Source organism: Chrysochloris asiatica, unplaced genomic scaffold, assembly GCF_000296735.1.
Source record: "Chrysochloris asiatica unplaced genomic scaffold, ChrAsi1.0 scaffold00109, whole genome shotgun sequence".
NCBI lineage: Eukaryota > Metazoa > Chordata > Mammalia > Afrosoricida > Chrysochloridae > Chrysochloris > Chrysochloris asiatica.
Window position 1 is genome coordinate 9,121,395 of NW_006408627.1, and position 14,843 is coordinate 9,136,237.

The 14,843-nt window shown below is 42.3% G+C and overlaps 2 protein-coding genes and 1 pseudogene across 2 annotated transcripts; all 3 read right to left on the reverse strand.

Annotated features, from left to right (window-relative positions):
• Positions 1 to 461: 461 nt before the first annotated feature.
• On the reverse strand, positions 462 to 677 carry PIGY (phosphatidylinositol glycan anchor biosynthesis, class Y). Its single transcript, XM_006867759.1, has one exon. It carries the CDS (start codon positions 675 to 677, stop codon positions 462 to 464), a length of 216 nt encoding a protein of 71 aa, XP_006867821.1.
• A 96-nt stretch (positions 678 to 773) lies between these two features.
• On the reverse strand, positions 774 to 4,861 carry PYURF (PIGY upstream reading frame). The gene is made up of 2 exons (XM_006867758.1): positions 4,659 to 4,861; positions 774 to 915 (listed from the first exon to the last, which is right to left on the reverse strand). Exons 1-2 carry the CDS (start codon positions 4,859 to 4,861, stop codon positions 774 to 776), a joined length of 345 nt encoding a protein of 114 aa, XP_006867820.1.
• A 2,924-nt stretch (positions 4,862 to 7,785) lies between these two features.
• Positions 7,786 to 8,363, reverse strand: LOC102834065 (annotated as a pseudogene).
• Positions 8,364 to 14,843: the final 6,480 nt, after the last annotated feature.

The window sequence follows — 14,843 nt, forward strand, 5'->3', positions numbered from 1 at the left end:
TTTTATATAAGTTTTTTTTTTATATATATCAAATACATTTCTCTACAACTACTTTCGTACAGCTCCACTGGAATTATTTCAGTCACTCCTAGTATATGACTTGACTAAAGTATTTGAATCTAAACAAACAGTATTTGAATTGACTAACTTTTAAAAGACAGATAAGGAATAAAGTTAACAGCTGATGGTTAGGGATATTACTCTCCAACAAGACACTTTGTCAAAATTTTTCTTTGGATAAAGTTGTTATAAATTAGAATCTTCAAAATATGACGGTAGAACAAGAGTTAAATAAAAGTAGCAGTTTAAGTGCCCCATATTTCTAAACCTCTAACAGAAACAAGGCAAAGTATCTTTCTGACAAACTAAATAGGATACCAGTATTTCAAACTAGTTGAACTTGCAGAGAAAGAGGCCTAAGATACATCATTATTATATATGCCATCTTGGCCTTAGTTGCATTAATTATGTCTGAAGAGCTTAATACCCATCCAAGTCCAAAGGTGGAAGAACACATAAACCGGTATGGTAATGGGCAAGAGCAGACTGTAAAAGCACAAGCTGGCTGTGCTGGTGCAGCCCTGAGGGAAATTGTCTTCCACAGAGGCTGAGTAGAACAGTCCTGCTAGAGAAACCAGGGGGACAAGGACAGTCAAGGTAGGAAGAGACAGGAACATCCTTCTCCCCCACCTGTGGCCTGCCACACTGACTTGTTAACAGGTAAATGGTATGAGAATTCAGTTGTGCATGGGTGTTTTTTCCTTAATTATGGTTTAGTGCTTCTCCATTTCTTCTTTCTTCTTATTTTGATGTATCATCCTAGCTGCCTGTGGTATCATATTAGGAATGCCATCAATGATTGGATATGCTATTCCCAACTCTTCATTTATTAATTCATTTGTCGATGATTCATATCTAGGAAAAAAAAAAAAAGAATCATAAAGTGAATTGTGTAAAACAACATTCTTGGGAGAGCTTGATATTTAATAAATAATACTATTCATCCAATTCTTGACAGAGTTAATTCTGAACAGTTTTTTTTGTGTCTGTTTTTTTTTTTTTTTTTTTTTAATTGCATCTCAATATAAAGAAAACAAAAATCCTCACCACTGGACCAATAAACAACATTTTTATCAATGGAGAAAAGATTGAAGTTGTCAAGGACTTCTTTCTTCTTGGATCAACTAACAACACTCATGGAAGCAGCAGCCAAGAAATCAACTGACATATTGCATTAGGCAAATCTGCTGCACAGGAACTTTTTAAAGTGTTGAAGAGCAAAGGTGTCAGCTTGACGACTAAGGCGCGCCTGACCCAAGCCATGGTATTTTCAATAACCTCATGTGCATGTGAAAGCTGGACTGTGAATAAGGAAGATTACAGAATAATTGATGTCTTTGAGTTATGGTGTTGGAGGGAGGAGAATATTCAAAGTGCCATGGGCTGCCAAAAGAACCAACAGATCTATGTTGGAAGAAGTACAGCTACAGTGCTCCTTGGAAGCCACGATGGCCAAATTTCATTTCTCATACTTCGAACATGTTGTCAGGAGGGACCAGTCACTGGAGAAGGATATCATGTTTGGTAGGGTGGAGGATCAGAGAAAAAGAGGAAGACCTCCTAAAGCAAGATGGATTGGCAAAGCGGCAGCATCCATGGGCTCAAGTGTGGTAACGATAGTGAGGTTGGCCTAGGATCGGGCAGTGTTTCATTTTGCTGTGCATAAGGTCGCTATGAGTTGGTACCGACTTGATAGCACCTAACAACAGCAACAACAACAACAAATAATAGCCAATATTACCACTCCTCTTGCAAAGTAAATGTATAATTTTTTCCGTTTTAGTCGATTTCTCTCAAATTTTATTTGTTTCTATATTCTCAAGTTACGACTTAAAAATTTGGTCTTATTCTACTCATAAAATATTTCTTTTTCAGTCTAACTTGTGCTTCATTCCTCTGGCTACCCCTAAAACCCCTAAAATCAGTGATCTATGAGTGCACATAGGTTGAACGGGCATGGGAGGGAGAGTGCAAGTATACCCATGAATATATAAAAGTTTGACCGAGGCCATCTATATATATATACACGTTTACCTTTGCTACAAACATACGCACGAATGTGGTGGAGCATACAGGGAGCAAAACTACAAAAACTTCTTAGACATTACCAATCACTTCGAGGGAATGAGTTCTTGGGTCTGGGGGCTCAGAACCCTAGTCTCAAGGGATACTATGGTCCAATGGCATAGCACAGTCCACAAAGAAATAATTCTACTTCCTACTTTGGTGGGTAGCAGCTGGGATTTTAAAAGCTCACGAGCAGCCATCTAAGGTGCGATTATTGGTCTCTCCCTGTGCAGAGGAAAGAAGAGTAATGAAAATGCTAACAGTTAGTCCAACGGACTAATGGACCATGTGACCACCAATCTCCATGACTGTGAGACCAGAAAAACTAGATGGGGCCTGGCTACCATGACCAACTGGCGTTGAAAGGCATCACATTAGAGGGTCCAGGAGCAAGCAGGAGAAAATATGGAACAGAACTTAAAAATCATTTTAAAAAAAGAAGAGCCTTACTAGTCAAAGACTGGTGAAACTCCAAAGACTAGCCTTTGGTCACCTTTTAGTTCTGGAACTGAATTCACCCCCACAGCTCAATTTTAGCCAACAAATAGGTAAATATATAGGGGTGACAACACTAGTGAGGTACACATACCACAGAAGAGTCAACCATTTCAGATTGAAAGCACTTACCTAAGGACAAAATTCAGAAGGACTGGGAGGAAAAGGAGGAATAGAAACAAGAAACACAGGGAGGGAACGTAGGATAAGTGATGTTCCAGTGAGGGGACTGTAATCAGTGAGATTAAATGACATGTTTGGATTGTTGAAGCTAAAATTGAAGATCTGCTTTGTAAACGTTGGCTCATTTCACAATACCAAAACCAAAACCAAAACCCACCAACTGCCACAGAGTTGATTACAACTCACCGCAACCCTATGTAGGGTTTCCAAAGATGTACATCTTTGCAGGAGGAGAAGGCCTCCTCTCTCCCAGAGCAGCTGGTGTATTTGAACTGCTTTGACACTGTGGTTAGCAACCCAAGGCACAGCCCATTACACGCCAACCAGGACGCCGTCAAATAAAAGGGTTTTTTAAATTGTTGCTGTTGTTTTGAAAAAGGGGTCTTTTGCAACAGATGTGCCCAATACAATGTTGTTGTTAAGTGCTGTCGAGTCGGTTCCGACCCATAGCGACCCTGTAGAGTTTCTGAGGGTGTAAATCTTTAGGGGAGTAGAAAGCCTCATCTTTCTCCCCCGGAGCGGCTGGTAGTTTCGAACCACTGACCTTAAGGTTCACAGCCCAATTCGTAACCACTACGCTACCAGAGTATACCATTTGATTTCTTGACTTCCATGGGTGTTGACTGTGGATCCAAGTAAAATGAAATCTAGTGCTGGAGCAGAAACTAGAGAAAAAGAACAACTTTCTGGTTTAAGAATAAATGGGCAATACAGAATTCTGGTGTGGCGCTGTGGGTTAATGCGCTGGACTGCAAAGTTGTTCGAACTGCAAGGTGGGTGGTTCAAGCTCACCAGCTGCTCCTTGGAAACCCTATACTGGGTCACTATGCATTGGGACCGACTCAACGGCACTTAACAACAACACCACAGTAACTTAACTAATCCACTAGAAGGAAGCCACTGAAAAATTAAAGCATCACACAAAAAAGTTTGAGAAAGATGGAGTGGCAGAAATGAGGAAACTCTGGAAAGAATAAAGTCTAAAGTGAGCTAATTACACAATTAGCAAAAGACAGATCCACTAGTAAATTCAAGATTTTTGAAAATTAAGTGAATATTATGTCCATTACAGGAAATGTTAAGGAAAAGAAAAATGCAAAAAGATGAAAAATAAAAATGACCAGCAACCTACCACTGAACGACAACACTGTTAACATTTCGTTGCTTGGCTTATGTAATTGTTAACAGTTGTCAATGTTCACTTTCAATAGGCGGAACTGTAGAGCTGCTTTAGCAATGACTCTGAAAGGTGTAGAAAGCAGTTAGTTAGCACAGCTAACTAACTGCCAGTGGCCAGCAAACAAGTTTAAACGTTTTAGCTGTATATGGCATTTCACAAGACGATGGCGGCGGTTGGCATATTTTTCATTACCTCGACTTTAAAATCTGCATGCCTCCGACTTGTGTTGAATTCTGTTTCCCTTGGAGACCTGGAAGCTTGGTCCACCTGGCTGTACATTAGAATGATCTAGGGTCCTTTTAAGAAATTACTAATGCCCAGGCCTCGCTCGCAAACATGGTGATACAGAAATCGGTATTTTAAAAATAAAAATGTACCCAGGTGATTTTAATGCGCAGCCCGCCCGCGGAGCACCTGTCAGCGCGTCTACATTCCAGCTGGCTGACCGTTTGGTTTGGGAGGTCTCGAGCGGCTCCCCTGAGACCTCCTCTTCGACCTTCAGGCCGCCGGGGAGCAGCGTGGGAGCTTGGTAAGGTCGGGATCAAGAAAATGGCAGCGGAGAGTCTCCGGGCTGACCTAAAAGGCTCGCCCACAACCTGAGAAACCCTGCGATCTACCTGCCCTCTCCTCCCAACAGTAGGCCCCAAGGGAAACCAGAACCCGCAGCTCTCACCTAAGCGGCTTCTTGGAGAGCGGGCACACCAAGAACTCCACCAGCACCGGGTCCAAGACCGGGCGTGGCTCTTCCGCCTTCTTGCTCTGGTCCCCCGACAGTCGTGGCCCCGACGCGTGCAGCCACCTGCGGGAGACAGGGGACTGAGACGCATGCGTCCCCCGCAGCGCTGTGGCGAGTCTGCTGCGCGCTCCACTCAGCATGGCCTAGCAGCCAGGGAGCACAACACACCTCACGCTCCGCCAGTCTGGCCCAATCTTCCGGCGACGCCAGGCCCCGCCCCCCGGTGCTCCGGGAAACGCAGCCCGAGAGCGGACCGAGCCTGAGGCTTTGGTTCCGAAAACGCTCGTGCTGTGATTGCTTTCCTGGCGTCACTCTCTGCGGCTAAGAGCGCTGCCTGGGGCCTGAGGTGGGCGCTGTCCTGTGGTCAGGCCAGCGCGTTTAGGAACCTAAAAACCAAATCGATGCTTAAATCCGGGTGTCTTGAGGTTTTTCTTCAGGGATGCCAGGAAGTCAGTGACCATAATAACAACACATAATAACAACAACATGGGTAGGAATTGACTCGACGGCACTTAACAACAACAAGGAAACGTTCTGTAACCTGTTTTGACTTTTTTTTAAAAATTATTCACACACAAAAAAAACCCAGTAAAGAGTGGGTTAAGTTCCTTAACCTCCAAAATGTCTTCATATTTCTTACCCTGCTATATAGGGTCGCTCTGAGGCAGGATCAACTAGATGGCAGTGGAGTTGTTGTTAAGTGCCGTCGAGTCGGTTCTGACCCATGTTTTGTTATGTGCCGTGGAGTCTGTTCCGACTCATAGCGACCCTGTACAGTGTTTCCGAAGCTGTAAATCTTTACGGGAGCAGAAAGCCTTATCTTCCGTGGAACAGCTGGTAGTTTTGAACTGCTGACCTTAAGGTTCGCAGCCCGATTCGTAACCACTACGCTACCAGAGCTCCTTGTTCCGACCCATACCTACCCTGTATACGGTTTCCAAGGAGCAGCTTGTGAGCTTGAACCGCCGACCTTGCAGTTCAAACCGACTTTGCAGCCAGCGCATTAACCTACAGCGCCAAGCAAGCCTATACAAAGACCAAGAGGCAGTCATTCAAACACAGCAAGTGTTTACAAAAGGAAAGGTGTATGGCAGGTAGTATCCTTTCACCCTTCTTATTCAATTGTTATGCTGACCAAAAAATCTGAGGAACTGGACTTCATGAAGTAGAACTCAGAATCAGGATTAGAAGAACTCTCATTAACAACCTGTAGGTATGGAGCTGTAAATCAGCACTGGACTGCGAGCTGCAAGGTCAGTAGTTCAAAACCACCAGCTGCTCCTTGGAAACTCTATACAGGGTTGTTATGAGTCGGAACCGACTCAACAGCACACTTAACAACAACAACAAATATGCAGATGACAACCTTGTTTGTTGAAAGTGAAGAGGACTTGAAACATTGATGAAGAGCAAAGACTACAGCCTTCAGTGCGGATTACATTTCACTGTAAGGAAAACAAAAAATCCTTACAATTGGGCCAATAAGCAACATCGGGATAAACAGAGAAAAGATAGACATTGCCAATGATTTCAGTTTACTTGGATTCATGATTAAAGCCCTTGGTGAGTCTAGTCCAGGTTGGGCAGGTTCAGGGCCATAACCAATGTGGGTTGTTGTTGTTAAGTGCTGTCCTGTCTGTTCCAACTCATAGCAACCCTGTATAGTGTTTCCAAGGAACTGTTGGTAATTTGAACCACCGGCCTTGAAGTCCAGTACTTTATCCTACAGCACTATACCAGGACTCACATAATGTGGGGTTATTGTTGTTAAGTGCAGTCCAGTCGGTTCTGCTTCCTAATAACCCTGTATAGGGTTTCTGAGGAGCAACTGGTGGGTTTGAACTGCCAATCTTGTGGTTCACAGCCTAGTGCTAATCCTATAGCGCCACAGCAGGAGTCTAAAAAACATACACACAGCTGTTTCAGGCAATAGTGTGTAAGTTTGATGGCAACTTTGTTAGCCTCCGCTAGCCTAGTTGACTGAGAATCCTATCAACTGCGTTTTCTAACCCACTTATAAATAAATTAGTTTCAGTTTGTCTCTGTATAGGTTTGAGGCAGATATGATTACTTCTGTTTCATAGTTTTAGGAGGTAATGGAGAGTAATTGTGAAGTATTGAAAATGCCCTTGAGTTACTAACACCAAAAAATCAGCTGATATTTAAGGAGCATCTGAGTATGTGAGTGTATTGGTTGAAAACATGTAAACATTATGTTGCAAAATGTCAAAGGTACTGAACTATTCTTAAACAGCACTTAGTAATTAAAGAATATATCATTTTTTCATGTAGTATATTTAGCTGAGCAAAGATCAAAATATAGAGTTGTAAAATCAAGGAAGTGGAATAGATGTTTTAGAGGTTAGTCTTTATTTATTTATTTTTTTCACTACTGGCCTGACTATGCCCTTTCCCATTGTATAATAATAGCCCAGTGGCCTTTGGATCTGCTCAGACACTGTGTGATTTAGGGTAAATTACATAATCTCTTTTCTTCAGTCTTCTCACCTATAAAACGGGGTTGTTGCTGTTAAGTGCTGTGGAGTCAGTTTCAATTCATAGCTGTATAGAGAACCCTTGGCGTGGAGCTGTAGGATAAACATTGGACTGCAAACCACAAGGTCAATGGTTCAGTGGTTTAAACCCAGCAGCTGCTCCTTGGAAACCCTATACAAGGTCACTGTGAGTCAGAACTGACTTGATGACACTTAATTTAAAACAACATAGGGTTTTTCAGGAGTGATGTGAGTTTGAACCACAGAGCTTTTGGTTCAGATCAACTGTGCAGTCCAGTGTTTATCCTACAGTGCCACGCTAGGTAATAAAAGACTAACTTTTTTATTAGCATCTGAGCGCTTAACTATCCTGATACTACCAAAGCTCCTTGGATATGAATAAACTGGCAATTTGATCCACAACCTTGTATCTAACTAAGCAGGATAAGTATTGGACTGGTAACCACAAGGTCGCTAGTTCAAATTCACCAACTGCCCTTAGAAGCGCACCCCCACCCCCCCTTTTTTTTTTTTTTTTTTTTTTGAGGAACTAACAGTCTTTATTGGGCTCAGACCAGGAGCCCGTGGGTCTTGAGAACCTCTGTGTATTTGTCCATCTTCTTCTCCAAGTCCTTTTCGGCCTGTTTCCAAAGCCTCATAAGCTGCTTCTTCTTCCGATAATGGATCTTGGCCTTCTCCTTCATCTTCTCCAAGATGGTGGTCACCTTCTGATACTTCCAACCCACCTCGTGTGCTAGACGACCCAGGTAAGCAAACTTCTGAGTGACCTTGAGTCGCACAACGTTGAGGGCAGCAGGAACCACCATCCACTTTTTCTTGTCATAGGGGAGTGGGATCTAATCACACAGTTTGAGGTGGTCCAGGACAGCACTCGCACTGTCCGCCAGAAGATGCGGCTGGGGGCCCGGAAGTGGTATGGGCCTCGGGATGGGTTGGTGTTCATTCACTTGCAGAGGAAGGCCAAGTACTTCAACTTGTTTCCGTAGAAGTTGCCAGAAATGTTGATGTCCTCACAGTGCACGACCACCACCTTCAGGCCCAGCAGCATTTGTTTGGACACAATGGCCGTCAGGCGGCCCAGGAGATGGCCTTGGCCATCGAGCACCAGGACCTGCTCCTCCGCCATCTTAGGCAGCCGCCTAGGAAAGAAGAAAGCTTCTGCCCAGCGTTTCTCATCCCCTGAAACAGGGGCGATGGAAGTTGATATGAGCAGGAACCAACTCAAGGGCACATAACAACTACACAGAAAATTTTAAAGGGAATCAAAGGCCAGCTTCCCACAGCAGGGGGAGCTGACAAACTAAGATTTGAAGGGAAGCAAAGGCAACTTCCTGCAGCAGGGGGCGCTGAAAAGCACGTTCCAACTGCCACAGGTTGGTGGGGCCTGGATTTGTGTTGCACTCTCTAGAGACATCTCCTTGAGTTTGAGACAACTGTATCAGGGACAGCAGTGGTCAGCGGCAGCCGTTTCCTACACGCACTGGTTGACACCTCTGAGGGTATGATCTTAACAGCAAAACTTCAGGGGAAAAGCCCTTATTTCCACTTCATTTCTTTTCTTAAACTGAACCTGAGTAATAAGCTACACCAGGGCGTTGATGTGAGAATTAAATAAAATCGCATAATTGTTGTTGTGTGCCCTGGAGTCGGTTCTGACCCATAGCGACCCTGTATAGGGTTTCCAGGGAGCAGCTGGCGAGTTTGAACCACCAAACACCGACCATGTAGCATAAAGGGGCTTCTAAAAGTTCGTGGACAAATAGAATGAAAACGTCATGGAATTTGTGAACCCGTGTTCACAATATAACACAATATAAATTTGTGAATTTGAAGCCGGTGTTATATGTAAATCTCTTAAAACAGTGCTGTTTTAACACTTTGTATTCAATACATGTTATCATTTGAATTTTTACTCGGGATGGGATCAAGCTGAAAATAACAATCTAGACCAAGGGTCAGCAAACTATGACTTGTGAGCCAAATCCAATTCCCTTTCTGTTTTTGTACAAAGTTTTATATTGGAACACGGCTATGATCATTCTTTTACATATTGTCTATGCAACAACACAATTGCAAGAGCAAGTGTGTGGGCTACAAAGTCAAAAATATTTACTATCTGGCCTTCTACAGAAAAAGTTTCATAACCCCTGGTCCAAACTACTAGAATGAATGAGGAGTATGAGTACTGGGAAGTACTCGTGAAAGTATTGTTGTTGTTTTGTGCTGTGGAGTCAATTCTGTACAGTGACCTGTACAGGGTTTCCAAGGCTGTAAATCTTTATGGGAGCAGAAAGCCTCATCTTTCTCCCACGGAACAGCTGGTAGTTTCGAACTGCTGAAAACTAGTTTGGGAAATTTTCTTTCTGTAACGATTCAAAGTAGACTCCTGGTATGGCACCATAGGATAAGCACTCAACCTCAAGGTCGGTTTGAACCAAAAGGTGGATGGTTCAAGCTCACCAGCTGCTTCTCGGAAACCCTATACAGAATCTTCCTCTTACCACTACTACAAATACAATTATCCGGAGCATTACAAATATCTTTAATGAATGCTATGTGTTTTGTTTTTTCCTATTGACTTACTTTCTAGCAAGTTGCTCCCACTTCTTATTTCTATTAATCCGTTTCTGTATCTAAATTGTTTGTTATTTCATACCAGCTTATTAAATGAAAATTATGAATGAAATTCTTCATAGCACTTAGCATAAGTTTTAAAAGTCCATACTAGCTCCATCCACAACCTTCTGCGGTGAGACATTCCCACTAGAAAGGACAAGCAGACTGGAACAGCTACAGTGACAGAAGATACATCTTCAAAGACAGATCATTAGGAAAAACCCAAAACAAAAATGACAGTATGACTGGCTACTACAAGAATAAGCAAGTTGTTCACTGGGAAGCCATCAAGGCAAGCAATCAAGTGCCTTCAAGACAAACTCCCCACTAAGACTGAAACTCAAAGGGAACACATAAGCAAGCATGTAAGCTTTCTGGTGATCACATTGGTCTACTAGTGAGTGGAAGAGGGGGAAAGCAGCAGTGAAGAAATGGACTGAGTTCAATCACATTCCATAGACTCCCATTGACCTGGAGATGTGAGCGAGAAGAGGAAGGGCTGGTTGGTCTGAAGTGTGGTGAGACCTGGGGACTCCTGAATCCATGCACAAGGACATAACCACAGAGAGCTACAACTGAGAGTGAAGCATCCAGCTGATATGAAGTGAGAGGAGGTGCACAAGAACACCCAAAGTTGCAGATAGTACCCATTTGACCGAGCCTCGATGGCTTGATAATCAGAAGTCGACTAGAGGAGGATAAAAAAAGAACAAAACAATTGTTTGATGAACTTGATCTATACTCATGGAGGTGGTGGTGGTGGTTATGTGTCGTGGAGTCTGTTATGAATTATAGTGACCCTATACAGGTTTTCTGAGGCTGTAAATCTTTACAAGAGCAGAAAGCCTTATCTTTCTCCCATGGAACAGCTGGTAGTTTCGAACTGCTGACCTTAAGGTTCACAGCCTGATTCATAACCACTACGCTATTGGAGCTCCTTACTCATGGAGGTAGTAACTCTAAATACCAACAGAGAGGGAGGGTGTCTTTACATCAAGTATCAATGTTATCCCCTCTGTACAGAGGGTACATAGGGATGGACAACTTAGGCATTTGCTACCTAAAATGAGGGGGCAATAAAGGCAGGAAGTGACTGGCTTACAGTGTTTCAAGGGGGAGTTTAGTTTAATAGTGTGTGGGGAAAAAGGAGTCCCCACTGAATAGTTTTCATCTTGTCTAGATGGGTCTGGTTAAAAGAAATGGGGATAAGATTCTCATGATGCAATTGTGAGTAATTGTTATGACTAATTGCGACTGTCACATTTGTAAAGGTAAAAGTTTTGTAATGGGGAGTAGTTAATCTTACAGTCCAGAAACAGAGGACCCTAGGACCTTCAAGGGAGAAGAGCACAAGTGGAATGTGAGACCTTATCCAGAGAAGCAGAGATACCAGAGATGGAGACAGAGATGGGGACATGGAGAGAGGGAACAGCTGAGGATTCTAGATTCATGGGAAGAGAGGGACTAAGAGATGGAGGCCAGGAAGCAGACTTGCAAAATGTGCCCTTTGGTGGTGTAAATTATTATATATGCCTGAGTGTTTAAAAAAAACAAACACACAAAAAAACTAAAGTGAATAGAGAGAAATACTGTTACCTGATGGTACATGGAGGGGATTATAATCATTGTAACGAAACAAGGTGTATGATTTGTTGAATGTAAAACTGATGATCTGCTGTGTAAACTTTCAGTCAATCCACAATAAAAACCTTTTTAAAAAATCTATACTAGTGAAAAAAGATTAAACATTAAGACAGGAAGTTTATAGCCTTGAAATGTATGATCTCATATGTGTCCGATTTGGAGTTCCTGGGTGGTGCAAATTATCATGTACTTGACTGCTCACCATATAGTTGTGGTTTGAACTCACCTAAAGGCACATTGAAAGCAAGGCCAGGTAACCACAGCATTGAAAATGTATGGAGCATTTCTACTCCACACACATGGTATTGCCATGAGTAGGAATGAATGGCACCAAATGGCAATGGGTTTGGTTTTGATTGGTCTTGGAGTCCTGGTATGGCACTGTGGGTTAATACATTGGACTGAAAAGTCAGTTTGCTGTGCAAGGTCGGCAGTTCAAAGCTCACCAGCTGCTCCTTGGAAACAATATATGGGGTCATTATGGGTCAGGACCTATGCAACAGCACTTAACAACAATAACAATATGCCCTTTGAATATTTCCTGTTTCTTGATGTTGCTGTTAGGTACTGTTGAGTTTGTTCCAATTTATAGCAACACTATGCACAACAGAATGAAACACTGCCTGATCCTGTGCCATCCTCACAATTGTTACTCTGGAGCACATTACTGCTGCCATTGTGTCAATCCATCTCCTTTGGGGTTTTATTTTCCTCTGAATCTCCACTTTACCAAGCATGATATCCTTCTCCGGGGACTGGTATTCCTGATAACATTTCCAAAGTATGAGAGATGAAGTCTCACCATCCTGGCATCTAAGTAGCATTCTGGCTCTACTTTCTCCAAGGTAGATTTGTTCTACTGGCAGTCCATAGTTGTTGTTGTTATGTGCCATCGAGTCGGTTCCGACCCATAGCGACCCTATATAGGGTTTCCGAGGGTGTAAATCTTTACGGGAGTAGAAAGCCTCATCTTTCTCCCGCGGAGCGGCTGGTAGTTTCGAACCACTGACCTTAAGGTTCGCAGCCCGATTCGTAACCACTACGCTACCAGAGCAGTCCATAGTAGCACAATTCAAATGTATCAAGTCTTTTCAGTTCTTCCTTTTTCATTGTCCAATTTTCAAATGCATATGAGACGATTGAAAATACCATGGCTTGGGTCAGGCATACCTTAGTCCTCAAACTGACATCTTTGCTTTCGAACACTTTAAAGAGGTCTTGTGCAACAGATTTGCATAATACATTACATCAGTTGATTTCTTGATTGCTGCTTCCATGAACGTTGATTTTGGATCCAAGCAAAATTAAGTCTTTGGCAACTTAAATTTTTTCTCCATTTATTATGAAGTTTATTGGTCCGATTGTGAGGACTTTTGTTTCCTTTACAATAAAGTGCATTGCTTGCTGAAGGCTGTGGTTTTTGATCCTCATCAGTATTTTAAGTCCTTTTCACTTTCAGCAAGTGAGATTGTATCATCTGCACACAGGATGTTAATGAAATTTTCCTACAATCCTGATGATATATTCTTCTTCATATAATCCAGGTTAATGAATTATATGCTCAGCAAACAGCATACATTTATTCAATATAGATATGATGAAAGGATACAACCCTGGCACACACCTTTCCTGATTATAAACTATTCAGTATCCCCTTATTCCATTTGAACAACTGCCTTGGTCTATGTACAGGTTCCTTATGAAAACAATTAAGTGCTCTGGAATATCCATTCTTGGCAATATTATGCAGAGTTTGTCATTAGCTATACAGTTAAAAGCCTTTGCATAGTGAATAAAGCACAACTAAACATCTTTCCAATATTCTCTACTTTCAGCCAAGATTCATGTGACACCAGCGATGATATCCCATGTTCTACTTCCTCTTCTGATCTGGTTTGAATTTTGGACAGTTCTGCTGATGTACTCTTGCAACTTTTTAAAATTATCTTAAGCAAAATTGTAATTGTATGTGATATTAATGGTATTGTTTAATAATTTAACACATTCCATTGGGTCCCCTCTCTTTGGAATGGGCACAAATATGGATCTCTTCCAATGTATTGGCCAGTGGGCTGTCTTCCAAATTTCTTGGCATAGATGAGTTAGTGCCTCCAGTACTACATCAGTGTGTTGAAAGATTTCAATTTGTATTCTGTCTATTCCTGGAGCATTGTTTTTTGGCAATGCTTTCAGAGCAGCTTGGACTTCTTCCTTCGATACTACTTCTTGCAATGGCTGAACATAGACCATTTCTTTTAGCTACAGTGGTGCTGTGTATTCCTTCCATCTTCTTTTGATACTTTATGATCATTCAATATTGCCCATTGTTGTTGTTAAGTGCCATTGAGTTGGTTCTGATGCATAGTGACCCTGTATAGGGTTTTGAGGAGTGGCTAGTGGGTTCGAACTGCCAACCCTGTGGTTCAAACTGACCTTGTGGTCCAGTACTTATCCTATGATGGCACACCATGCTTATGTTAATTTATTATTGTTATTGTTAAGTTCCATTGAGTCAGTTCTGATTCTTAGCCAACCCTGTATAGTGTTTCCAAGGAGTGGCTGGTGGGTTTGAGCAGTTCACCTTGTGGTTAGCAGTGAGGTACTCACCTGTGCCATACCAGGAATCCATAGAACCTTAGAAAGCAACTGGAATGATTCTTGAAATGATTAGTAGATGATCGTTCATAATTTACTCTGTTCATGCTTTTAATCCACCACTCATCTGTCAGAATGTCATACTGTGCTGGCTTGCATGTTGCTGTGATGCTAGAAGCTATGCAGCTAGTATTTTGTATGCCAGCAGAGCCACTCATGGTGGACAGATTTCAGCTGAGCTTCCAGACTATGACAGTCTACTTCTGAACCTTATCCACTAAAAACCTTATGAATAGTAGTTGAACACTGTCAGATAGCATGAGATTATTGAATATTGAAACATTATGAATCACACCAGAATATTGTCAGATATAGTGCCAGAAGATAAGCCCCTCAGGTTGAAAGGCACTCAGAATATGACTGCGGAAGAGCGGCTTCCTCAAATTAGAGTTGACCGTGATGATGCAAATGAAGTGAAGCTTTTGGGATCTTCATTTGCTGATTTGGATACAATTCACACTGAGTAGAAATAGCTGTAAACATGCATAAAAAATCAGAATATGGAATGTACAATGTATGAATTTATGAAAATTGAAAGTTGTCAAAAATGAAACAGACCTTACAGCAAGAATCATTCCCACCCCCTCCACACACAGAGCAGACAGGGATGGGCAACTTGGACATTGGCTACCCAAAATGGGGGGTGAGGGGCTACAAAGGCAAGAAGTGACTGGCTTACAAGCTTTCAAGA